This window comes from Mauremys reevesii, linkage group 25 (assembly GCF_016161935.1).
Source record: "Mauremys reevesii isolate NIE-2019 linkage group 25, ASM1616193v1, whole genome shotgun sequence".
NCBI classification, from domain to species: Eukaryota; Metazoa; Chordata; order Testudines; family Geoemydidae; genus Mauremys; species Mauremys reevesii.
The window spans coordinates 4,571,259-4,598,739 of record NC_052647.1 but is presented as its reverse complement, the minus strand read 5'-3'; the positions used below and the strand labels follow the sequence as shown (position 1 = coordinate 4,598,739).

The 27,481-nt window shown below is 50.0% G+C and overlaps 1 protein-coding gene across 8 annotated transcripts in view; it reads right to left on the bottom strand.

Annotated features, from left to right (window-relative positions):
* The window catches only part of EVI5L (ecotropic viral integration site 5 like), a 75,248-nt gene that overhangs the window by 13,394 nt on the left and 34,373 nt on the right, over nucleotides 1–27,481 (bottom strand). For 5 of the 8 annotated variants that reach the window (XM_039514196.1, XM_039514199.1, XM_039514198.1 and 2 more), the window contains exons 10-16: nucleotides 27,195–27,255; nucleotides 26,444–26,497; nucleotides 24,903–24,935; nucleotides 17,807–17,947; nucleotides 14,501–14,533; nucleotides 11,276–11,404; nucleotides 4,791–4,931 (exon numbers count right to left, since the gene is read on the bottom strand). In XM_039514196.1, coding sequence (XP_039370130.1) covers nucleotides 4,791–4,931; nucleotides 11,276–11,404; nucleotides 14,501–14,533; nucleotides 17,807–17,947; nucleotides 24,903–24,935; nucleotides 26,444–26,497; nucleotides 27,195–27,255 — 592 coding nt within the window. The remainder of the gene's footprint in view (nucleotides 1–4,790; nucleotides 4,932–11,275; nucleotides 11,405–14,500; nucleotides 14,534–17,806; nucleotides 17,948–24,902; nucleotides 24,936–26,443; nucleotides 26,498–27,194; nucleotides 27,256–27,481) is intronic. The other 3 variants (XM_039514195.1, XM_039514193.1, XM_039514200.1) reach the window with 3 other exon arrangements.

Below are 27,481 nucleotides of genomic sequence, written 5' to 3'. Positions count from 1 at the left end.
CCTTAGTGCTGGGCAGGGAGACATACCAAAGGACATGGCTCCTTTAAGAAAAGTTTGCCCTTGTGTCTGATGAGTGAATTTGGGCTGGGGTCAGCGGCTTGCCCCCTCCCTGTGCTCCGTCCAGCCAGTCGGGTGCGCCCGGCAGCAGCCAAAGGTGAGAGGGGTCGTCACTGCAGCCCCAGGTGCACATGAGCAGCCTCCCCCAGCCCGGACCCTGACCCCTCCCCCACGGTCTCTGAGAGCTCCCAACCCCTACAGTTCTGACACAGGTCCCGGGGCTCCGCATCCCTTCCCTGGTATGTGGAGGGGCAACCTACCACCAGTACTTCTAGCCGCGTCCTCCCCACGGGCTTGTCTCCATGGCCGGCTCTCATGCCTGGGAAAGGAATGCTTGCCCAGCCCACAGCTATCCCCCCTCTCCCCCCAGATCAAGCCTGCTTGAGGGGCTTTTCCTTCCAGAGAGGAAGTTTATCCCCCTCCGCTCCAGATCAGCGTCTTCTCCTCCCCGCATCGGGAGGGATGGATTTCCTTCCCCGGGATCCACCCCCCCACCCCAGCTCCCAGGGAATTCCTTCCGTTGCATCCATCCCCCTGTATCAGCTTCAAGTCGGGAGATGCTGCCTTGCTTCAGCTTGGTACACCTGAGCTCCTCTTGCTTCAGGGTGCTGGGCTGCTGCAGCCCGGTGGAGGAAGCAACTCCCACCCCCTCGCCTTTGGCCATGGTCCCACCAGGGGCTCCCCTCCCACAAAAGTTGCAGCGTGTGTGAGGGAGTCAGGAGCGAGCTTCAAAGCAGGGCTGGGCCGCAGGCCTGGGGCCTGGGAGGAGCTGGAGCGACACAGCAGCCACAGCAGGATGAACGAAGGGGCCTCTAGGCCGGGCTGTTGAATTTAATTTCTCTCTCTGTCTCAGGGTGGTAGTTTCTGGGCTGGCCACAGGGGTGCGGCTGGGGGGAGATAGACCTGCTTTCAGTGCATGGATGGGAGCAGGCACTAAACAGAGCCACCAGGAGGTGGGGGGGAGCAGAGCGCGATGGGAAAAGGGACACAGTGGGAGAGCAAGAAGTGGGAAACATCAGGAGATACCAATGATAGACACACATTCAGTAACTAGAATGAAAGGGTATAAATATGCTGAAAATAGCCTCCCCTCAAAACTGGCAGAGCCCCCCTCCAGCACATTCAACTCACCCTTAAGGCAGGAGGGGACAGAAAGGAGTGAGCTGCAGGTGGGAGGCATTTAGGGGAGGGGGATGGCAGGCAGGAGGCGTTCAGGGTGGTGTAGGGGGATGGGGCAGAGCGGGGGCAGGAAGAGGTGGAGTGGGGGTGGGGCCTTGGGGAAGGGGGCAGAGCCCAGACGGGGCACCCACTGGCAAAACCAAGTCAGCACCTATGACCTCCTGTACATTGCAGGCCACAGAACCTCACCCATCCACTCCTGGAACAGACCCATAACCTCTGGCTAAGTAACTGACATCCTCAAACCCGGAAATCCTGGACGCCCCATCATCTCGGGCATTGGCACTCTCACTGAAGGACTGTCTGGATATGTGGACTCTCTACTCAGACCCTATGCCACCAGCACTCCCAGCTATCTCCGTGACACCAGTGATTTCCTGAGGAAACTACAATGCATTGGTGACCTTCCAGAAAACACCATCCTAGCCATGGTGGATGTAGAGGCTCTCTACACAAACATCTCACACACAGATGGAATACAAGCTGTCAGGAACAGTATCCTTGATGATGCCACAGCACAACTGGTTGCTGAGCTCTGTGCCTTTATCCTCAGACACAACTATTTCAAATTTGATGACCATATATACCTCCAGACCAATGGCACCGCTATGGGCACCCGCATGGCCCCACAATATGCCAACATTTTTATGGCCGACCTGGAACAACGCTTCCTCAGCTCCCGTCTGCTCACGCCCCTTCTCTACCTACGCTACATTGATGGCATCTTAATCATCTGGACCCATGGGAAGGAGACTGGAAAAATTCCACCACGATTTCAACAGCTTCCACCCCTCCATCAACCTCAGCCTGGACCAATCTACACGGGAGGTCCACTTCCTAGACACCACAGTGCAAATAAGCAATGGTCACATTAACACCACCCTATACCAAAAACCTACCGACTGCTATGCCTACCTCATGCCTCCAGCGTCCATCCCGGGCACACCACACAATCCATTGTCTACGGCCAAGCACTGAGGTACAACCGCATCTGCTCTAACCCCTCAGACAGAGACCAACACCTACAAAATCTCCACCAAGCATTCTCAAGACTACAGTACCCACACGAGGAAATAAGGAAACAGATCAACAGAGCCAGACGTGTACCCAGAAGCCTCCTACTGCAAGACAAACCCAAGAAAGAAACCAACAGGACTCCACTGGCCATCACATACAGTCCCCAGCTAAAACCCCTCCAGCGCATCATCAGGGATCTACAACCCATCCTGGAGAATGATCCCACACTTTCACAGGCCTTGGGTGGCAGGCCAGTCCTCGCCCACAGACAACCTGCCAACCTGAAGCATATTCTCACCAGTAACTGCACACCGCACCATAGTAACTCTAACTCAGGAACCAATCCATGCAACAAACCTCGATGCCAACTCTGCCCACATATCTACACCAGTGACACCATCACAGGACCTAACCAGATCAGCCACAACATCACCGGTTCATTCACCTGCACGTCCACCAATGCCATCATATGCCAGCAATGCCCCTCTGCTATGTACATCGGCCAAACTGGACAGTCTCTAAGGAAAAGGATAAATGGACACAAATCAGACATTAGGAATGGCAATATACAAAAACCTGTAGGAGAACACTTCAACCTCCCTGGCCACACAATAGCAGATGTTAAGGTGGCCATCCTCCAGCAAAAAAAACTTCAGGACCAGACTCCAGAGAGAAACTGCTGAGCTCCAGTTCAACTGCAAATTTGACACCATCAGCTCAGGATTAAACAAAGACTGTGCCTGGCTAGCCAACTACAGAGCCAGTTTCTCCTCCCTTGGCTTTCACACCTCAGCTGCTAGAAGAGGGGCCTCATCCTCCCTGATTGAACTAACCTTGTTATCTCTAGCCTGCTTTTTGCTTGCATAGATATACCTGCCCCTGGAGATTTCCACTGCTTGCATCCGACGAAGTGGGTATTCACCCACGAAAGCTCATGCTGCAAAACGTCTGTTAGTCTATAAGGTGCCACAGGACTCTTTGCTGCTTTTACAGATCCAGACTAACACGGCTACCCCTCTGATACTTGACATCCTCAAAGTCATTGTTGGCTCATATTCAATTTGTGATCCACCATAAATCCCAGAACCGTTTCAGCAGTACCACTACTGGCCAGTCAGTCCCCATTTTGTATTTATCTATTTGATTTTTCCTTCCCAAGTACAATACTTTGCACTTGTCTTTGTTGGATTTCAACAAATTTGTCAAGGTCATTTTCAATTCTAAACCTGTCCTCCAAAGTGCTTGCCACCTTTCCCAGCTTGGCGACTTCTGCAAGTTTTATAAACATGCTCCCCACTCCATTATCCAAGTCAGTAATGAAAATATTGACTAGTCCTGGACCCAAGACTGACCCCTGCGGGGCCCCACATGATACGTCCTCCCAGTTTGACAGTGAACTTTTGATAACTACTCTTTGAGTTACAGTCTTTCAACCACTTGTGCATCCACCTTATAGCAATTTCATCTAGACCACACTTCTTTAGTTTGCTCATAAGAATGCCTTTTGAGATTGTCAAAAGCCTTACTAAAATCAAGACATATCTGTGATGTTACACCCCATACTCTTCATAGAAATATGGTTATGAAACAAATATGGCATGATTACGATATACTTTATGCAAGATGGTTCATGTGAGGTATCATTGGAAAGATTATGATCTACTGAATGTGATTATCCAATCTGTATGTACGTATCATTTCTGTACCTGAAGTTAGGAATATTGACTATGTAACAATTACAACTACATGTGTACTTGGGGGAATGCCCGCCAGATAGTAGGCAATCTTCGTATTGTTTTGGGTTTATTCCCCCACAAGGAGTGTGCACGTGAGTGGTGGGTGAATCCTCTCACACAGAGCTGACTTCAGTCGGTGTCTGCAGCTGGGGGTGGCCCTACCCATCTATGTGTGTGTGTGTGCTGCAAGAGGCCGGAGAGCCTCATTCAGCAAAACAGGGAGAGGAAATCCAGGCTGGTGGAGCAGGAGAGGCTCAGTGAGACCCCAGTACATCAGGTGACATCCCAAAGGGGGGTCTAACCCATCACAATATCACGTCTACAGCTTTCCTGCATCTACTAGGCAGTAACCTTGTCAAAGAAGGAAATTAGGTTGGTTTGGCACTGTTTGTTGGTTATTACTTATTACCCTATTATCCTTTAGGTGCTAACAAATTGATTAATAGTTTGTTCCACTATCTTTCCAGGTACCAAAGTTAGAGTGTTCTATCATTCCCTGGGTCCTCTGTGTTCCCCTTTTAAAGATAGATACTGTGTTAGCCCTTCTCCTGTCCTCTGAGACCTCCCCTGTCCTCCATGAGTTCTCAAAGATAATCGCTAATTAGACAGGTTTCAGAGTAGCAGCCATGTTAGTCTGTATCCGCAAAAAGAACAGGAGTACTTGTGGCACCTTAGAGTACTCCTGTTCTTTTTGCTAATTAGACATATCTCTGGTGGGGGTTTGTCTCTGCCCATGTGCTGGGGTCGGGGATGCGTAGCTGGCCTGGTGCTGAGGGGAGCCGATGGGGAAGGGGGCTTTACCTGCCAGCTGTCGTTGAGATCCTTCACCTGCAGCTGTAGGTCCTTGAGTGAGCTCAGCGCCGCCACCTCGCGTACCTTCAATGCCTTGAGTTCCTCCTGCAAACGGGCCACGTTGTTCTCGTCGGGCAGCGAGCTGTTCTTCTGCAGGGAGGTGGGGGCAGAGGGAGTCAGATTGGGACCTCAGCAGCACAGGCTTCTCTGCTCTGACCACTGCACTGTGCTGCTCACCTTTCCACATCCAGGCTCTGTGGGCACGGGCAGGGAACGAGCTCCACAGCCCCACACTCAGATAATCTGGGGCTAGGGTTGGAGCCTTTGGAAGTGCTGCAGGGGTGCAGAGTGACATGCTACTCTGTGTGAGCCCCAGCTAGCTCCTGGAAGCAGCTCCCTGAAACCCCAAGGCCACCCTCACCCCCTGATGTTCAGCAGGCCCCACTCCCACCCTGGCTGTAAGCAGAGGGCAAAGAAGAATATCCCAGGTGGCTCCAAGCTTCCTACTGGTGGGATCTCCTGACACGAAGGGACAGCAGCATGGCCTAATGGGCAGCTCTAGCCCTGGCATGGTGGGGACACAACTCGGTCCCATCTAGAGAGAGCCAAGTTTGGACCTGACCCTGCTGGAAGCGAAGCCCCCAACACGGTGGCTGTTCTAGAGAAGACCACTGGCTGACGGTTCAGGAGATGGGACAGGCTCTAGCTCGCTCTCCTGGAGATGTTGTCTCCTGGGATTTGTCCGGAGCGGCACAAAGTGGGGAGATCAGAGTGGGCCGGAGACCTGGGGTCTGGCTCTCTGCTCACAATGGTGGAATTCCACTGGAGTCCGTAGAGCCCCACTGCTGTAAAGGGACAAGCCAGCCTGGGTAGCAAGAAGGGGCTCACGTTTACACCCACTTCTTGACTATAACAACTGCAGCAGGGCCGAGCGCGCTCTGCAAACCCCCAGCTACAGAAGGAAAAAGGCCCAGCCCGAGCAGCGCCCCTCTGAACTCTCATCAGCCCTTGGGCACTGTTGGAAAGGGTGGCCAACCAAGTGGCTTTTCTATGACACGCTAGGGAGCAGTGAGCTGAGGACTTGTCTACACTGTGGTTTCAGCCTGCAGAAGCTGCAACAGTGTGGATCACAAGGGCAGACCTGGTGGAGCTCATCTTGGCTTTACACGAGGGTGAGCTGTGCTGGTGGAAACCATCTTTATGCTGGGTTTGAACCCATGGCTGAAATCCCAGGAGCGGATCCCTGCCTGGTATAAATCAGGGCTGCTCCATAGGAGTCCATAGAGCTGCACCTATTTACAGCAGCGGAGGCTCTGGCTGCCAGTGCAGACAAAGCCACCCAAGGAGCTCTGTGACTGCTGAGTGATTCACATACACAGCACAGGCAGGGGGAGGCTTCCAGTGGGTTTCAGATACCGCCCCCACGCTCAGCAGGAAAGCAATCAGATGAGGTGTTATCTCACCTCTGCTGGAGCAGAAATCACATGCTGGCAGCTGCAGGGGAAGCGCAAGGGGGGGGGAGCCCGGGTAAAATTTGGTGATTGCAAGTTCATCTCTTCTGAACTGGTGCTGGGGGGTCCACGGGCCCTGTACCCACCATGAACCCTGGGGTTCATATCACATTAGAAGACAATCACAGTCATCCCCTTCACCTGCCTGGGCTGAATACTCCTAGAAGCTCCCTGGCTTATACTGATCTCTTCTCATGCCACTAATCATAACCACCTCAAGTGTCACTAGGTTCCCCCCTTGTCCCTCTCTATCTACCTGCCATCCCTCATCTTATACTTAGACGGCAAACTCCTAGGAGCAGGGACAGGTGGTGTTATTTATTTGGTGCACCACGGTAGCACCTAGGAGACGCAGGCATGGAGCAGGACCCCATTGTGCTAGGTGCTGCACATCTTAGTCTTGTGTGTGCACAGCGCATGACACAATGGGGCCCTGGTCACCGATTGCAGCCTGTAGGTCAAACCGTAATATCAATCAACAGTGAGAAAACACCATCCTGCCACCAACTGTGTGCAAAGTGGTCTGTCCCGAGCAGAAGCAGCTGCTCCTCTTTCTCCCTCTGCTTCATGGGACTATCGGGAGAGAGGACAGATGTGTGTGTGTAATGGGAGAGGGGGGAAGTGGTGACCTCACTTAAAATGGAGCAATCACACATCTGTCTGGTAAGACTGCAACATCCGTTAGTCAAACAAACCCTGGGGGCTTCTTGTTCCTAGGACAAATGGGGACCCAGCAGTAGCGTCACACACAAACACATGGGGCTACATGTGGTCCGGCTCTTTCCTCACCCCACGCCTCAGGGGTTTTCACACTGATGTGTTGGGTGGAGGGTGAGGCCCTGAGTCATTCTTTGAGCTCTCAAGCCCCCATGGGCTTTCTCACATGCTGCTCCAGTGTGGTCGCAGCAGTGCAAGCTGCAGCAGGAAGGGCTGGTTCGGGGCCTGGCGGGGTGTTAAAAGGGTGGGAGGACTTGATTCTCACAGCGCTGATCAGCTAAGATGAGGCTCTCCAGCCTGAACTAGAGAAGCTGGGGGTTAGATTTAAGGTACAGAAATTCAGATCCGGGCAGACCACCCCCAAAAGTGGAGGACTGGGGATCTGGCATTGGGGTCAGCCTGCTATAACGACAGGGATCCTTTGCAGCATTTAGATCCAGGTCTGTCATCAGACTTCAAGCACCCCCAATGTCTGGAGGACTTATAATGGGGGAGGGGGGTTATTTGGGCCCAGTCTCTGGCTAGATCGCAGCAAGGCTGCAAGGCAGAGAGGAAGGATGGTCCTACGATTAAGGCGCTAGACTGAGACTTAGCAGATTTCCAACTTTGGGGCAGGGACTGTCTTTCTGTTCTGTGTTTGTACAGCCCCTGACAAGGAGGTCCTGGGCCATGACAGATGCTACTGTACGATACCTAAAAAATAATAATACTAATAATAGACACTCCATTTCCCAGCTTTCCCTGTGTGACCTCAGGCCAATCGGGATGATGATCCTTCCCTGCCGTGCTGGGAGGATGAATTCAATAGGTAACTGTGAGGTGCTCAGATTGGGGCCCTTGATGGATGAGTCATGCTGTGTGGAGGAGGAGGGGAACCTTTGGCTCTTGGGCTGTGACCCCTGGCACCCTCTTGTGAGTCTCTGTGGCACTCAGCCCCATCTGCATCCAATGGGGGAGTCCCATGTACAAGACTGGACTCAACCTACTTAGCTGAGGTTGCTTCGCTTTACTAAGGGTAGGTCCATACTTACCGCGTGGGTCGACGCGGTGAGTTCGACTTCTCGGAGTTCGAACTATCGCGTCTAATCAAGACGCGATAGTTCGAACTCCCACGCTCGGTCGACTCCGGAACTCCACCACCGCGAACGGCGGTGGCGGAGTCGACCTTGGAGCCGCGGAGTTCGACCCCACCGCGTCTGGACGGGTAAGTCAGTCGAACTAAGGTAGTTCGACTTCAGCTACGCTATTCGCGTAGCTGAAGTCGCGTACCTTAGTTCGACCCCCCCTCCCCGTAGTGTAGACCAGACCTAAGTGTTTGCTGAGGAGGCCACTCCTCGCCTTTTTCCCTTCCCACTAACGTTGAAGGCTTCATATCCTGAACCCAGCCCCTACTCTCCCCTGAAAGGAGGCTTGAGTGCATTCGGGAACATTACAGACCCCACTGGACTGGGGAGGCTGGGACCTGAATTTGCACAGTACAGCTGGCGGAGCACTATCGTATACTCCAGTCTGATCGTGCCAGCTCCAATACAGCCAGCTCCTATCCCCCTCAGTGAGCCCATTGGGGGAGACAACCCCAGCCTGGGACAAGAAGCCTTGGATAGTTAACTCCTTCCCTCCTACTGCCCTTGCTCTCAGCAGGATCAGAACGGCACCAGCAAATGGCCAGGGAGCACGTATTCTGCCATGTTAACCAGATCTGCAACCAGGCCGGGCTTGGCCCCAACACAGTGAGCAGATCATGGTGTAACCGGTGACCCTGATGCAAGGGGAGCTCTGTCCCCCTGGCCCCTTAGCTCTTGGCCTTTCTTCCAACGCTCTTTGAGAGGGAGCAGATTAGTGCCGACAGATGGGTTTTGTGATATAAACTGGATTTGCACCAATCTCCCACTCAGTAGTTAAGTCTGCTGGCTTTGGGTCAGGTCTGCTGTGTGAGAGTTCCACTAGAACCATGTTCCCCCTCTGAACTGCCCCTCTCCTGCTCCCATAAGATTACTGCCCAAGCCTGAAACTGACCCGGCAGTAAATGCATAACCTTCCCATTGCCAGGCTTTGCAGACAGACCTGGTCTGGTTTTGCGAAGCACAAAAGTGCACTGGCGTGCAACTTACAACCATGCAGGAAGGAAATGGTTACAAGGCAAGGCCTTTTCTGGAAGGGGAGGGTTTATCTAGCTGCTTTTATTTTTAATCACGCTCTGATAACCATCTTCAGAGGTTTTCAAATCTAATCCCAGTTGCGACCGCAAAGGAAAAAATAAATCAAATGTACAATCACTTATTGCAGGATGGCCAAGGAAAAAGAAACGTGGGCATAAAATCTTGTCTGCATGAGATCCCTGCCTGGGTTCAGTGTCCATGGGGACACTGAATGGGTCCAGATGGTTGCTGTGCAGGGTCGGAAACCTTCTTAATATGACCCCCAAACAGTCGAGGAGGGTGTGTGTGTGATACAACCCTGTTCTCAGCAGAGGATTCAGGCTGAGCAAAAACAGCCACCAGTTACTAATTTATAGCAGCATCCAGAAGCCTTGACTGAGTTCAGGGATCCCACGGAAAGAGAGAGGGGAAATGACTTGCCCAAGGCCAGACAGCAAGTCAGTGGCAGAGCTGAGAAAACGCTCAAAGGTCTCCTGACTCCTCCTATGCATGGCCCACACTGCCTCTCTCTGCTAGTGACATGGATTCAACAGAAGATGTACTAGAGATACTGCAGCCTGAGTGAGGCAAATAAAGTAAGAGTCACAAAAAGCAGGCACAAGCAGCCTTGTGCTGTGATCAAGTCAGGCAGCATCAGCCCAACTTTGCACTTGGATGGGAAACCACCAAGGAACACCCGGGGGCGCTGTACCAATGGAAGCACTGCCTTTCAGAAGCCCAGGTGAGATCAGAGCCCCATTGTGCCAGAGGCTGCACAGGTCATGACTGGGATTCTTCTTCACTTCCTGTCCTAAATTCTCCCTTAGTGTTGCTTGGTGCCATTGAACAAATGCTCCACCCTCAAAAGGTGGCTGCATTTCAATGGGGTAGGTGTGATCTCTGCACACGAAGCTAAGTGCTGTGGGATCCTTCAGGCTGAAAGGCACTCAGGCAGCGGTTCTCAAACTGTGGGTCAGGATTCCAAAGTGGGTCGCAACCCCATTTTCATGGGGTCACCAAGGCTGGCGTTAGAATTGCTTCAGCCCTGGGCGGCGAGGCTCAGGTTACAGACCCCCCACCTGGAGTTGAAGCCCTCTGGCTTCACCCCTGGGGTGGTGGGGCTTGGCTGGGCTCAGACTTCGGTCCCCCCTCCTACGGTCGTGTAGTAATTTTTGTTGTCAGAAGGGGGTCGCGGTGCAATGAAGCTTGAGAACCCCTGCCCTCTGGGAACACAGCTTATCTTCAACTCCCCATGCAAATGCTTGAAGGCTCCCCACACACTTTAATCACTATGATACGCACAGCAGCTGCTGTCAATTTGATTCAGGTCCCACTAAAAGGAAAGCTGAGTTTAGCTCAGGACTTCCTTTGCTTAGGATTGTGAAGTACAATTAAACATCAGGCCATGCACTTCACCAGCCTAAATCCAAGTGGCACAGATCAGTAGCACCACAGTGAATATCAGGCCAGATCCCCAAATGGTATCAACTGGCTTATCTCCACTGAAGTCAATGGCACTATGCTGATTTACAGAAGCTGAGCATCTGATCCCTTATGCCTTTCATCCTGAAAGACCCCAATGCACTCTGCAAACTACACTTAACTCCCCACTGAAATATGCCCACTTCTCGGGGGACACAGCAGCTGTTTAACTACAGATCAGATGAGGATGGAAAATCCCACATCCAGCTGAAACTACAGGGAGGAGAGGGTCTACGTAGGCAGAATCCTTAGAATCATAGAATATCAGGGTTGGAAGGGACCTCAGAAGGTCATCTAGTCCAACCCCCTGCTCAAAGCAGGACCAACCCCAGACAGTTTTTTACCCCAGTTCCCTAAATGGCCTCCTCAAGGATTGAACTCACAACCCTGGGTTTAGCAGGCCAATGCTCAAACCAACCCTTCTATGGTACTGGACCAGGAGGGCTAGGCTAACAGCTCCACTTTTATGGAAAGCATCATGGGATCTTTAATGACCCTGAAGCCATCAGAGGCCTTGGTTTTACAACCCATGCTATAAAAATAACAGACCCACAGCAAGTTGTAGGGGCACAAGCTGCTCCCCCCATGACTCCCACTGCATATTTAAATGATGCTGGAGCAGGGATTTCTCCCTCCCCACACACACCTTTTCCATGTCCAGCACTTTGTCCTGCATCTCCTTGAGTGCGCCCAGTGTCTCCGTCTCCCTCAGACGTGATTGCTCCAGCTCTGTTTCCAGGTGATTGACAAACTCCTCTGTGAACCGGGGGTTTCCCTGTGAGGAAGCAAAAAAACCCAAACCAGGCATTGTTAACCAGGGAGGGGATCTTTAGCACTGAAACCACAGGCCTCTACCAAGTGAGGAACTCCTCTAGCGAGAGCAAGGCTGTTTTCGTTGAAGGAGCCAGCCTCTAGGGGGAGACATGCTCAAGCACACACAGCCAATTTTTAACCACAATTGCACCCCATATTCAGTGCAGGACAACGTGAGAGGCCGCTGGAAGGAACTCTCCTTGCAGCCCTGTAGGGCAGGGCCGAGGAGCATCGATGGGTAGGGGGGAAGGAAGGCAGATTGCAGGACTACAGACACAGATCTGCACTCTGGGGGCCCAGCGCAATGTTAAGCTGCACTCATGATCAGACAGCTCTGCTCACCTTCCCTGCCACTCTTTGAGACACCCCCAACTCGCTGCCCAGATCTGGAGTCTCTCTTCCTATAGACGTGCCCTCTGAAGTGACTATTGTGCCCATCACTGCAGTGCAGCAGCTCTGGGGTGGTATGTGGCACTGGGTAACAGATGTATAGCAATGCTACAGCTGAAGGTTGTAAGAGGTGAATGAAGCTGGGCACCAGAGTTAACTCTCCCACTTTTGCAGAAAGGGCCAGAGGATCTTTAATGTCCATAAGTCTTCAGACGAAAAGGCTGGGGAACACTGGTTTAATGGCAGAACACAGCCGAACAGTTCTACTCCACCTCAAGGCTCGGATTGGGAATATCTTGCTGTATTATTCCCTAATTGTTCTAAATTTACATATACACTGAAAATATGGCTTTACTTCGTGTTTGCATATGTGTTTTCTTTCTTTTATGTAGGAATTAGATGCAGTGCTCCTGTCAGCTAATTTCTAAGTTATCATCCGTCAAAAAATCTAGAGTGCCTAGGTAGCCCGTGGAAGGCCAGCACAGTATCCCCTAGCAGCATGCTCTGAGATTTCTCCTTAAGGCTTCACATTGGACCAAACTGTCCAGGATTCAGCTTCTGGGGGCCCATTAGCATGACACCTGGGCAGCTGATTCCTAAGAGCCAGCTGACTGCTGCCTTGTCAGTCCCTGCTGACCTGTGGGAACAAATGGACCCAACTCCCGTCACTGTACTGTGCACTGCCTGATGGGGTTAGACACCTAGCACCTGAATGTGGTGGCTGCTCTAGATCTTCTTCTGAACCTTTTCTCCAGTGGCCACAGTTCTGGCGGGAACTAGGCATGCTCCAAGGAGGCGGCAGGCCATGAGGCTGCTTATGCGACACCCTGGGGCCCCAAGGAGGGTAGCTGGGCGAGGATACCGTTGCTGGCTGCTGTAGGCTCTCCTGTGGCGGGATCCAGCTGGCTCTTCAATCTCACCCCCACCCCACCCAATCTGAGCAGAGTGCTACTCTCCAGAGCACGCCTCAACCACAGCAACCTCCGCTGGGGGAAAGGCCGGGGGAGCGCTGGCACAGCTCCTACCCACTGTAACCGTCTGTGCTATCACAGCTGTTGGCAGTTCATCAGATAAACACCAGCTTGTTTTCTGGGGGGGAATTAAACGCGATCCAATCCAGCCCATGGGAGGAGGGGTGGAGACCCCTCCTTGCAACCAGATGCAACCTCCAACCCAACACCCTTTGAATTTTGGAGCGCTTTGGATTGGAGGCCTCGCATTCAAAACCACCCCTCTGTAGCTGCGGTTTTAGGTTGGATCCAAAACCAAAAGCGGCCTAATTTCCGGTTCTGCTTTGGTTGGGACAGGAGACTTGCACCAGCGGGGGGTGAGATCTCAGCACCCTGGAATCAGAGTTTTAGGGCCAGATCCCCGGCTGGCGCAAATGGCCATCGCTGCATTGGAGTCAATGGGGCCGAATCCCCGGCTGGTGTATAAACCAGCATCACTCCATTGGAGTCAATAGGGCCAGATCCCCGGCTGATGGGATTCTGCATCAGAGTCAGTGGCAATTTATAGCAGCTGAGGTCTAGCCCTGGCACCTGTTTGGCCTCAAAGCTTAACCCAGATCCACGCCAACCCTACCCAGCACCAAGCTTGAGTGGCAGAACCGTCATCCCCCATCAGTGAAACAAGAACCCTCCCCAACCAGTTCCCCCCATGCTGAGTGACTGCAACTGCAATGAGAGCACCCCACAGGAGAGGAATATGCTCCTAGGGTGAGGGAGGGAACCGTCCCTGCCAAGGGGAGCATGATATGGGGACCTCGGTCCCCTGCCCTGGCCTCTATGGGTGGATGGACTAGATGGGCCCTAGGAGGGCTTGTCTGTGATCACCCTGCATATTTCCAGCCAGTGGGAGGGGAGGTTACAGCCTGATAGCATAGCTGGTTTAAAGACAGGCTGGAGAGTTTTGCGGCCGTTGCCATGTGAACGGAGATGATGGGTTTATCAGATCTTGTGCTGGGGACACACACTGATTACCGGTATGGGCTCAGGAAGGAATCTCCCACCACCACGCATCTGCAGCACTGTGGAATTGTCCAGGTGCATTAAGGAGGAAGGAGGCAGGAGGCATGGGGGGTGGAGTGTGAGATGGTTCCGCTTTCTATGAAGCTGTGGTTCTCCAGTTCTTTCAGTCTCCGGAGACCCAGCTCCCCACTTCCAATTCCCCTCCTCAGCCACCACCTGGATCTCAAAAGAACTGCCAGGAAGGGCTGTCACCACTGATGGTCCAAAGGAGAGGCTGCTCTGATGCCTCGTGTAGTGGCCTCTGCCACAGTAGATGGGCTAATGTTCTGATTTGGTGTGGCAAAGCCCTGTCTTCTCAGAAGCTGAACTCAGAATCAATCTAGCTGTGAATTCCCCTAGGACTGGCAAATTAAAGATGGGTCACAGCTTCTCATCCTCCCCTCAGCTAGTGTAGGATTCTTCCCCTGGATGGTCTGGAGCTTTGCTTAGCAGCCTGAGATGTCCCTGGAGCTGCCCAAGAGAGAAGGGTTCTCTCTCTCTCTCCTCCCACCTGACAAAGGTCAGGTGGGAGGAGACTCCCTCATTTCACTCAGCCCATTTGCAAAAGACTTCTGATATGGGACAGTCCATGTGAACTGGCACCTTTGGTTTATGCCCAGAGGCTAACAGTTATCCCTCTCCAGCTATCAGTTCCTTACCCTGGGGTCTATGGCTTCCATCAGACTTCTCCTCTGTAGGACAGTACCTCTGAAATGAGTCAGTTGCACATGGAATGGAAGAGACATTTCTAGTGTAACACTGTGCTTCAACACACTCCGCATTTAACAGCAACACACTGCCTGTCTCCCACTCGAACAGCCCAACATGTTTTACAGACGTTAAGTAACTTAGTATTACAATGCTCCTGTTGTGTAGAGAACTGTTATCCTCATTTGCAGCTGCGGAAACTGAGGCAGAGAGAGATGTTGAGATTTGCCTGAGGTCACACAGTCAGTGGCAAAACCAGGAATAGAACCCAAGAATCCTACCTCCCAGGCCCCTGCTAACTCACTAGTTCCCACTCCCCACGCAGAGCCAGGAACAGCACCCAGGAGTCCTGAGTCCCAGTTCCGTGCTCTCACCAGAAGACCAGCCCTTCCTTCCCACAAAGAACCTGTTTTGGATGAACCAGAAGAGCTCATGAAGCAGACAAACCTCTAGGTTCTTTTTTTCTGCCCATCCACGGTAGGCAGCTCTGCTTTCTAGGCACTATTGTTCTCCCTGTAACAACACAGCCCTGCATTCTCTCCTGGAGAGCTTTCACTGTTTGTTTGTTCCATTTGGTGAGAGCTCTGTATTTTTTGATGGGGTAAAATACCAGAGACTTCAGTTGCACACAGAAGGGGGGGGATTCAAAGCCCTCCCCCCACCCAAGAAAAAACAACCTACTGCTTGGCCGTTTTTCCCACTTGCAAGGACACCTGTGAGATTCATAAGAAGCCCTCCCTGATCAAAAAGCTTCTGTCGAAGACAGGCAACAGGTGGCAAAGAGATTGGGCTCTCAGCAATGCGCACATGGTAACCTTTACATGGGAGTGTGTGTGTGAGTGAGACCATCAGAGCCACCAAGCGCCCCTCCCACACACACTTAGCTTTTGCTTTGCTTTTGCTTTCATCTCTGTAACCTCCACTTAGTGGTTCAGCCCTGACTTCGCAGCAGCTCTAATGCCCACAGCTGTCAACAGTACATGTCCCAAGTTATTGTAGCAGCAATTAGAAAGCTCAGGTGAGATCAGGGCCCCATTGCTGCACAGAGACAGAACGAGAGACAGTCCATGCCCCAAAGAGCTCAGAGTCTGAACAGACAAAGGAAGGGAGCATTGTTATCCATCTTTTACAGGTGGGGAACTGTGGCCCAGAGACACGCAAGGACTTGTCCAAGCTCACACAGCGGGTCAGTGGCAAAGCTGAGAATGGAATCTAGATCCGAGTCCCAGCCCAGGGCCTTAACTACAAGGCCGTCCTGCGTCATTCCTTTCTAGTTATTTTCACAGTACGGATATTAACTGTGTTATAGCAAGCGCAGTCCCCGAGAGGGGACTCCCTGCTGAAGGGCACACTCCAGCTGTTTGTTAGGGTAAGCTTTGAATTTCGGCTCTGGTCTGGATTCAGTGTAACACCAAAGCAACCTTTGCTACATCACTCATCTCCAGGGCCACTGCTGAAATCCACAAGCTCACCTCCACTGCTTCTTGCAAGAAGGGGTGTTTGACTATAGACAACAGTGACCAAAGTGGAACCAGCAGAGGCACCAACAATGATTTAAAAAAAATAAAAATAAAAACCAACTGATTTTTCAAAACATATATTGCATTTTTTAAAATTTAAAGTACATATTTTTCCTTTTAAAAATGAACCTATTTAAAATTAAAAATTGAAGTTATAGCAATATATGTTAAGGCCTAAACTGACTGTAATCTATTAAAATAGTTTAAATTAAATAAAACATTTAAATTAAGCAATACAAGTTTGCTGCTAAAGTTTTAAAGAAAGTCAAACCACTGAAGTGGTGGAAGACACTTGGCTCAGCACCTGCAACCAGAGTTTGTTGAAGTGCTAAATGAGTTTTTGACAGCAGTAGCTTCTTCTACAGGTGCAAAGAGAATATTTTCTTGATTTCAGTTTATTCTAGTTCAGTTCAAGGACTAGTTCATTGAAAGTTAAGAAACCAATTCAGAGTTGAAAAAGGAGGAAAGCTTGTTTATCTTTTTCAAACTATGAATAAAAACTAGATGTTAGAGGATGAGATCTACTGGTTCTAAAATCTCGACGAGACAAGGTGGGTGAGGTAATATCTTTTATTGGACCAACTACTGTTGGTGAGAGACAAGCTTTACATACACTGCATATTAAAATCTTGAAGGACATGTTTACCATTTAGTTAGTTCAACTCATTATCAGATACTTTCTTTGTTCAATAAATCAGTTTTAAATGCAAAATGTGTTTTGATTAACTTGTTTTTCTTATGTATGTAGCACATTTAAGGTAGTTTTATTTAACTAATTTTTTTTAAAATGCTTCTTTTTGCACATTTTTAATTAAACGCCAATTTCTATCCAAATAGAGCTTGACAAAATTCACAAATAAAAAATCAATCATGTAGAAAATAAATGCATCATTTACCATTTTATAACATTATAAACATGTAAACATTAAGACTCTGAATAAATGAATGTTAAGCTCTATAACTGTGTAAATAAATGTGTATAAATATAGTGTATCCTGCTGGTTAGCAAAAAGAAGTTCCAAGTTTAGTGTAAAGCTTATAGTTTGGTGCAAATCAACATGTTTTAATGGTTACCAACCCATGAGAATCAACATCTCTTTAGAACAATAACTAAAAAGTGCAAACCCAAACCAAGATTAAAATAAATTATTTAAATCACTTTGATTTAAATCAATCCACCATAAACCCTGTCCAGAGACCAAAGATGGACTTGTGGTTACAGTGCTGGATTAGAACTCAGGAGATGTACGTTCAATTCCTAGCTCTACCAAAGGCTTCTGGGGCATAGCTTTGTGCCTCAGTTTCCCCAGGTATAAAATGGGGCTATTAATCCTTCCTTTGCATCATCAGAGTGTAAGTTCCAGGGCAGGGATTGTCTGTGCAGTGCCTGGCACTACAGGGCCCCAATTTTAGTTGGGGTCTCTGGGTGTTACCCTAATACAAATATTACATTCTCTTGCTGCAGCTAAGTGGCAGCTCCCTGAACATCTGGGAGGCAGGATCCCAAGATGGCATCATGTGGCTAAATTGTACCCAGCTATATGTGCAGCTGCACTAGCATGGACGGGCTCAGCTGCTATTTGCCCAAGGGAAAGCTGCGCGGGTGCACATCAGGGCTTACAGCTGCTTTGCCCATCTAGTCCAGGGGTTCCAGTAAGCAGGGCAAATCCCCAGGCCTGCATTTTTACTGCCACCTGGCACCCTGTGTCATGGTCCCACCCTAGCCTGCTTCCTCACCTGTTGGTCCTGCAGCTGCCGGATGGTGCTCTGGGCCTTCTGCAGGTTCTCCGTGGCTGAGCTGCACTGCTGCTTCACCACCGCCAACTCTCGCTTGATGATGTAATTCTCTTCGGCCTCCTGCGCGCGGGTGACTTGGCCCTGGCGGGGAGAGGGAGAAGAGGAGAGGGAAAGAAAATGTCAAAGGAAACACCTTCAACATGCTCCATGTGCATCTGCATGGGAATTCTCTCTCTGGGCCTCATGCAGTGGCTGGGATCACAGCCTGGTGGGATCAGATTTACCAGAAAGAAGTGAACTCCCCAAGGGGCCGCCTATGCCTCAGACAGCTCTGTCAGCAGCTGCCCAACCTTCCGCTGCCAATGCTTCAGTGCCAGTTACCCCTTCTGTGTATAAGGCTACCACTTGCCACAGTGTCTTTCAGCTAAAGTATACAGAGATAGGAGTCAGGACTCCTGGGTTCCATTTCTAGCTCTGGGAGAAGAGTGTGATCGAGTGAGATCAGAGGGATGGGACTCAGGACACCTGGATTAGAGTCTCAGATCTTGGAGGGGAGTGCAGTCTAGTGGTGAGAGTGGGGGACCTCTGGGGTTCCACAACTGTGACCTTGGGACAAACGCCTGCTTTACAAGGAGGCATACAACATATTAACGCTCATCCCTTTTAAACCCGTTTTCATGCACAGGCCAGACAGTGCTTTAGAATAGTGAGTTAATGGCATTATCCTTATTTTACAGTTAGGGAAACTGAGGCACAGAAAGACAGGGGGGAAGTGACTGTTAGTCAGTGGAAAGCCCAGGATTAGAACATAGAGGGGCCCTCACGCCTAGCACCCTGTCCTGTCCATTGGGTCACTGATGTGTTTGGACAAAACACTCCCTCCAAATCAGACTGGCCTGTGAACACCCTGCTAGCAAGAGGATGAGTGCCACCAGGGAGCCAGGACTCCTGGGTTCTGTTCCCAACACTGGGAGACAATGTCTCTACTGGTTAGAACAGGGAACTAGGTCACCTGACTTGCATTTATTGTACTGGGGGGGGCAGCATGGTGTAGTGCTTAGAGCAGAGGGGAGGGATTGGGAATCAGGGGCTCTCCCACTGACTCTCTGTCACCAGATTGGAGGCTCCTCTATCCCAGAGATCCTAAGAATGCACATCAGGCATTGGTGACTTCCTGATGGGTAAGAAATCGAAAGGCCCTAGAATATTGTATTGGGCAGAGGGACTGGTGCAAAACTTGCACAAAAGGTCATTTACCTTGTGCATATGTGCACATTGCCTCACCCAATGCAGATCATTAACTCTGCATATGCACGTGCATGGGGCCATTTACTTTGTGTGGTCATTTTTGGGTGTGTACACGCTGCCACTGGGAGTCATTTACTCTGCATGTGGGTGGGTGCAGTGCCTAGCGTAACAAGGCACCAATGTGATTGGGCTCCAGGTGCTATGACCATCTAAACGTTAAATTGTCATCATGATGGTGCTGAGAGCTGGCAGTGCCTGCGCCCCCGGTGGATGAGCTCAGTTTCCTCCCTCGAAGCCTCTGTTCTCAGCTCCACAGGGTTGCTTTAGCCCTGTCTCTCTGAGGGCAATCGGGTTCTCTAGTGTTCACCAGGGTACAGACACGGGGTCCCCTCTACTTGGTGAAGAGAACCACTGCACTTTTCACCAAGAGTGGGCTCAGTGACAGTCTCTAGTCAACATTTGCCCTCATTGCCCTAGCTACCTCTCTCCACCCCAGAGGTGGCTGTGTTTGCAGAGGAGCTGTATGCAGCTGGCACGAGAAATGCTTTGAAATATAAAGCATTAGTACTAATGAGATGACCGCTACGTTACACCTTATCACACCAGCTCAACAAACGATGCCAGCCTTCATGCCCCACGTCTCCTCCCACTCCCATCTCTGTATGCAGCAGACCCTCCAGCCTGGTTCACCTACCCACTGGCCCTTCTCCTGGTTCAAACCTCTCCTCACATGTGACATGGGTGTGTGGGACATGCAGGAAGGGGTTAAACCTCTTCTCTGGCCACAATGAAGGAAGCTGGTCTGCCAGGGTAAGGAGATGTGAGCTGTGGCTTGCTAAGCTGATAGGAGGAGGTACTGATAGCTGGGCCTCTGTGACGTTATTGACATGAACTGGGACCATATAGATCATTGTTGCAACCAAAGTCCTGTAATGGCACCAAATCTTGTATAAAAGGGGTCAAATAGGGTGTCTAAGACAAGGTTATGGTTTGCTGGTTATCTGTATATGTGTATCATTTTTATAGTTGAAGTTATGAATATTGGTTCTATACTGTTTGTATTTCAAACTTCTGCTATGCCTCTGGGTGACACCCCAGCCAAGTTGGTGTCACCTCTGCCTAGCCTGCTTGATGGCCCATTAAGTACCATCAGCTATACAACTGATCCATTGAGAGAAGGCAGATACGCCGTGTGACTCAGCAATGTATGCAGGGACTTGCCCATGTGACTCCAAACTCCATTTTGCTATAATTTTCCACAGTAAGAACAAAGAGGTGTTCTTACACCTGGAAAAGACTATAAAAGGCTGATGCCTCATCTCCATCTTGTCTTCAATCCTGCTTCTTACCTCTGGAGGGACTTTGCTACCAACTGAAGCTCTGAACAAAGGACTGATGACCCATCCCAGCGGGGGATGTACTCCAGAGACTTGATTTTGAACCTGCAGTTTATTCTATCACTGCTACAAAGCCTGAACCAAGAACTTTGCCATTACTGTATGTAATAGATTCTATGTAACCAATTCTAGCTCTCATCTGTATCTTTTTCCTTTTACGAATAAACCTTTAGATTTTAGATTCTAAAGGATTGGCAACAGTGTGATTTGTGGGTAAGATTTGATTTGTATATTGACCTGGGTCTGGGGCTTGGTCCTATGGGATCAGGAGAACCTTTTTTCTTTTACTGGGGTATTGGTTTTCATAACCATTTGTCCCCATAATGAGTGGAATTGCTTGGGTGACTTGTGGTTAGCCAGTGGGGTGAGACCAAAGTCCTCTTTGTCTGGCTGGTTTGGTTTGCCTTAGAGGTGGAAAAACCCCAGCCTTAGGCTGTAACTGCCCTGCTTTAAGCAATTTGTCCTGAACTGGCACTCTCAGTTGGGTTCTGCCAGAACCAGCATCGTTACAGCCTCCCAGGTGAGGGAAGCCATAGTGGTCTCCTCCAGCGGAGGAGACTCCTGAGCAAGCCCTGGCTTAGGCAGAGGACTTGGCATTGAGGAATGCACTGGGGCTGATGGCAGTAATTCAAGAGTCATTCTGGCTGGGCTTGTTTAGTTTCACTGAGAGACACTGCCCAGGAAAACTGCCTTAGGACTTATCTTCCTCTAGCCAAGAGCCACACTTTTCATGATCTGACTTAAAGAGTCCATGACACTCCCTTCACCCCCACAAGGGTGGCCCAGTGGTCTCGTGACAGACTCCCCACTGCTGTGCTACCCCTGAAGAGGGAGAGTTCTTAGCTAAGAAGAGCTGATGGGGCTGACTCTGCTGAACACGGTGCTGGCAGCATGAGGCGAGCACCCTCAGTGGTGTAAATGAGATTGTGGCCCTAGTAGAGGCTGGCTGTACACAACCAAAATTGAGTGTGATCACTACAGCAAGCCCCTTTCTCCCCCACCCACCCCCAGGCTTGGGAGGAGTTCTCCGTAAATACCCACAAAGTCATTGTCCTCCTTCAAACACTCCTTTGCCACAATTCTACAAAACCCTTGACACTGGGGAGACTGCTGGTGTGCTGAGCCCACTGCCTATCAGGCTGTCCAGTACTGTGTCCCTGTTTCCTTGTACTGCTTTGTTGGCTGGTATTCATCTGCTGGCTCTTGTCTTAAATCTGAAGTCCCCAAACTCCGGGCTGTTCCCCATTAGGGGAGCACGGAGGAATGTTCGTAGGGGCAAGGCGGGCCAGGCCAGCCTCCACAGGGGACAAGGAGGGAGCGCCCCCCAGCCCTGCTCCCAGCACCATGTCTGCCCCTGACATGGCTCCACCCCCAGCTGCGGTTCTGCTCCCAGCCCAACTCCTGGCCACAACTCTGGCCTCAGACCCACTCCTAGCTGTAGCCCCAGCCTCATCCCCCTTACTTTCTCTGCTTCCCCCTCCCCCGAGAGCCGCAGCCCTGCTCCTGGCCCTGAAGGGGCAGCGGGGGATGGACAGGGGGAAGGAGGGGCCTGACTCAAAAGTTTGAGGACTACTGTCTTAAATGGGGAGCTCTTTGGGACAGGGACCATCATTCTGTTGGGTGTTTGTACAGCAATTAGCACAATGAAGGTCTGAGCCATGACTGGGGCTCCAAGGTGTTATAATAATACAAATAAATCAATGTAGCTGCACCAGCACAACCACTAATGGTATGCAGCACTAGTGCTAACACAAGTGTTAATTACCAGATTAAGGTGCACTGCATCTCAACAGAGGTGTGCAGTGGTTTAATTACAGCAGTTTAGTTACACAAGGATGAATTTCTAGTTATCCCTGCCTTGTCCTTCCCGGGACTTTGCTTTCTCGCTTCAGTTTGCATCTTCTACAGCACTAAGCGAATGGTTGGCAGTTAAAGAATAGCATGACGAACTCAAAGCCCTCAACCCTGCTCCCAGAAGAGGAATGCACACCAGTGTGAAAACCGGCCTCAGTATCCTCAACCAGTTTAACTAAAACCACTTCAGTTAAATCAGTGCAAACCTGTTATGTAGCCACTCATAAAACGTATCTCAAACCCAATTTGTCAATGTAGGTTAAAACAGGAAAAAACTGACTTAAGCTAAGTTGATACAAACCAGGTTTACATACATTTAAGTGCCTGCCCGGGGGTTTGCACTGGTTTAGCATCACCCCTTGAGTGAAGCCACTGTGGAGACTAAGCTGTAGTAGTTTAGCTTTGTGGCTTTGGCTTTTGCAACATACTTAATGCACATAAGTGGCTGTGCTAACCCCACTGCTACTTTTAATGCTAGCGTGATCTAGAGGCTCTCACTCACAGCCTCCATAGAAGCAGCAAAGCTGGGAGCTGCAATACAATCAGGAAGTTGGCCTCAGAAGCCTCATGCTGTTAGCTAGGAGCTTCCATTGCCCCACCTTAGTCCATTTTGCACTGAATACCCTGGCCCAATGTTTAGATGGCAATGCAGACCCCCCTAGTGACTGCAGGTGGGGATCGCGGTGGGAGGTGGGCATTTCCAACCCTGAATTTGTTTTGATTGAAGTGAGGCATAGCTGGGTCCATCCCATCTTCTAGTTCTAGGAGTCAGGGGCAATGGGTATCAAAGTAAGAGTCTTCCCCCACCCTCGTCGCACAGCATTGTGGGTCTCCTCTTCATCACACTGCTCCAAGGACCGCTATTAACTAGAGTGGACTAGGACAGAGTAAAACAAGGCTCATTGCTCCTTCACGTAGGAGGCAGGGGAGAAGGGTGATAATGCCACGCAAGGGCTGCTTAGAGAGGTGGGAGCTGTATACTGCACACACAAGAGTTGAGCCACCTTGCATAAGAACAGCCACGCTGGGTCAGACCAAAGGTCCAGCTAGCCCAGTACCCTGTCTTCTGACAGTGGCCAATGCCAGGTGCCCCACAGGGAACGAACAGAACAGGTGATCACCAAGTGAGCCATCCCATTGCCCATTTCCAGCTTCTGGCAAACAGAGGCTAGTGACACCATCCCTGCCCATCTTGGCTAATAGCCACTGATGGACCTGTCCTCCATTAACTTACTTAGTTCTTTTCTGGACCTTGTGATAGTCTTGGCCTTCACAACATCCTCTGGCGAGGAGTTCCAAAGGCTGACTGTGTATTGTGTGAAGAAATACTTCCTTGTGTTTGTTTTAAATCTGGTGCTTATTCATTTCATTTGGTAACCCCTAGTTCTTATGTTATGAAACATAAATAACACTTCCTTATTTATTTTCTCCACACCAGTCATGAATTTATAGACCTCTATCATATCCTCCCTTAGTTATCTCTTAAAGTCCCAGTGTGATTAACTGAAGCTGTTCCATACTCCTAATTGTTTTTGTTGCCCTTTTCTGTACCTTTTCCAATTCCAATATATCTTGTTTTGAGATGGAGCAACCACATCTGCACACAGTATTCAAGATGGGGGCGTACCATGGATTTATATAGAGGTAATTTGAGACAGAACCACCTGCCCCGGCAGGGCACTTTAGATCTTCCTGCGCTAGTGGCATAGTTACAGTGGTAAGTCCTGCAGGAAGCAGAGTTATAGCAGGGACCCGCTTTGCTCAGGCACTCCCCACTCCCACCCTTGTGTCCCAGTGGTTAAAGAGACCCTAATATGCTTTACAGCAGCTGGACATTTCTAGAATCCTCTAGCCAGGTGTAGCAGATGGTGCTGTCTATATACTGCCCTCCCACACCTCACACTGGCTCCTGCCTGATGTGGAGGGGCCAGCTCTGGGCTGTCAGAATGACCTTCTCTGCCCTATTCAATGCTTGGCTGAAGACTGCCAACATGCATAACTTACAGTGTGGTGTCAGTTAAGCAGCAAGAATGGTCTTGCGGCTGAAGACTCAGGAGGTCTGAGTGCCAGTTCCCACTCTAGCCCCACGCTTGCTGTGGAACCCTGGGCAAGTCACTTCAAGTTTCCCAGCTGCAAAACAAGGATAGGATTTGCCTGCCTTATCTAGTCAGGCTGTAATAATTTTCGTAGCGGGGCCACTCCCTGAATGTCTGCCTGAAGATCAAGGGTCAGATCCTCAGCTAGTATAAACTGAAAGCGCTCTAGTGAAGTCAAACACACTATGCCAATTTACACCCACTGGCCCTTTTATTTGAATAGAGCTTTGCTGATTTATAGCAACTGAGGCTCTGGCCCCAAAAATTCTTTCAAGTTTGTGTTTCAGAGATCTTTGGTGGGAGAAGGGACTTCTTAAGCTTTGTGATAAAGGAAGGATTCACTTGTAACCCTTTGAATCTGGCGTGGGAGTGCTGCTCTAACCCTGTATAAAAAGAAGTGGAGCAAATGCAAATCACACACAGAGTGGGTGCAGCTGTTTTGTTTCTAGATTGAAAGGTAAAACCAAGAAAAGAGAGATGAAAATAAAGGTTTTACAGTACCTGGATCAGTCTATCTGCCAAGGCAGCACTCTCCTAGTGGAGATCCAGACAGGGAAGGAAAGATGAAGAAGGAAAGAAAGAAAAAAGAAAAAAAAAGACACGACAATAACAAGGTCATTGCAGACGCGTTCCAACCACAGCTAGAAGCACACAGTACAGCAAGACTTAGCAGCAGGAGGAGGAGAACCCAGCAGAGCCCAGTGAGATAGTGCACCCAAGAAGCGAAGTCTTCCAGATCAGCTAAGGCCGGGGGGAGGAGGGGTCCAAACTTTTTCACTCGACTACCTTTTGTTGTAAACAGTGGCAGCCTGCCAGAAGCCACCCCAAATCTGTATGGGAATTTGTCCAACAAGTGTCTCCCTCGATAGAAGGCTAATTGCTCGTTGTGTTCACTAGCAATAAAGCTGCCATTGATTAGCTGGGTCTGAACCCTTCAGTTCCAGAGGGATAGAGAGCTGCTATGACAGACTTTAGGGCCATATGCTGCCTGCAGACCTTGAAGATGTTCTCAGTGATGCCCTACAAGATCGTAGTAATTAGCAATGGAAAAATCCATGACAGCCAGAGTCCTTACCAGCTGGAAAAATAATACTAAATACTTGAGCTTGGCAAGTGCTGTCAGAGAGAGGACCTAGCCTCTAGGGCCTGATTTTACAGAGGTGCCGAACGCACACATTTACCTGCGCAGGTGGATGGGAGCTGCAGGTGCTCAGCACCTCTGAAGCTCAGGACTACAGTGCTAGAGTGCAGGACAGCGGTGCGGATAGGCTAGTAGATGACCCTTGGTCATGCATGGGGCCAGGAGGCCGTAGGGTAATCAGGGATTCTCTCTGGTTCTGTAGATTTTCCTTTTAAGCTTTATTTAAATCTATTTTGTAAGTTTTTTACACAAGAACTAAGCAGTTTGAAGTATTTCACAGTGTGAGGCTGAGGTACAAAACACAACGGCAGGGCAATCAAATCAATTGCAGGCCAAGTAAATAAGTTTTAAAAGCCACACTAAAGTATGGTCAATGCCACATAGGAAAAGAAATCAGGCACTCTGCTCAGTTCCAGAGATACCCTTTTACAAGTGACCTCAGCATATCTTCAGGACTTGGGCTCTATACATTTTATTCTGCAGCTGAAGATTTAAAAAAAAACAAAAAAAAAACAAAAAAACAATCTAAGCATCAGTTCAGTGACCTGGCAAGTAAGATTTAAAGTGCTTTATCATCATCTCATCCAGCTTGCAAAATGTTTGAACACAAAAACTTCACTTTAATAGTCACCCTGAACTTATGTCTAGTCCCTGCCCTTTGACCCAGCTCCAAAGTCTTCCTTTAGGAGCCATCACTATTGCCCACAGTGCATTAGACTGACATGCTAGGCAGGGGTGTGAGCTTATGATGCGGCCTACATGGCCTGGCCTAATGGTTGCCTTTCCTGGGCATGTTGATAGTGAGCTGGGACAGGCGGCTGTGCAAGGCCTCGTTTTTGGAAGCCAAGCTAGTCTGGAAGTGGAGGAGGTGGATTCGCACACGGCCCGGCATGCCTCTCACCTTCTCCAGGGTCTCAATCCGCTGCTTCAGGAGGCGGTTCTCAGTCCGGAGCCTCTGCAGAGGAAGAAGCGAGACATCAGCAGGAGCTTCCTGTGCGCAAGCCTGGCCTTATTAAATAGGTTGGGTCTGCCCTCTACTGGGAAGTAACTGAAATCACAGCAAGTGATGGACCAGAGACCTAGAGAGAACTTCTGGGGTGCAGAAAACCCTTTGCCAGTGCTTTGGGGTAAGTTCTAAATTCAGTCATAAGAATGAAGCAGGAGTAATCTCTTACATTTACATAGTGCCTTTCATTCCCTAGGAACCCAGACAGTATATATAGGGATCCCCTTGGTCATCTCTGAAGTGCAGCTGTCTCTGGGGTGGAACATGGCAGCTGTTTAACAGCAAGCAGCACCACTGCACAAAAAATGAAGGGGATATCCGACTGAAGTTGCTGGGGGAATTTCAGTACCCAAGTGCAGTTAGTTACACAAATGTGAAAGGCCAGATGGGAGAGGGGGCATCTGTGTTATGCTTATAAGAAGCACATGGGATCTTTTTCAGGGGAAAAGGTCTATAAAGCTGTAATCTCTGTCCCTACAGGTCTAACTTTGGATAACGGTGAGCACCGATAAGAAGCATTAGAGGCAGTGATCTGATGAGCTCTCAGAGTTAAACTAAGGTGGCTCCCATAACCTTTCCCTCTGTGTGCTGCTGTGATACAGACAACACTAGAGCAAGGAGGGCATGGAGCAAAGAAAGGACTTACTTTGATCTCAATCTGCTCCTCCATCTCTTTGTTTTTGATTGCAGCATACTCCTTCTCCAGCCTGAGACAGACATGAAAGCCAGGTTGGATCAAACCTGCTTCAGACCCACATCCCCCTTCCCCCCAGCAGAGTGCTCAGGGTCAGTGGGTACACCTGCAAAGGACAGGAGCTAACAATCTAGGCTAACACCACAACTCCCCTGCAGTGCCTTGTGCTGAGGCCCATGCAGCAACAAGCCACACATACTGAAGCTTCTGGGCATGATGAGGCAAATTAGTGACCCTGG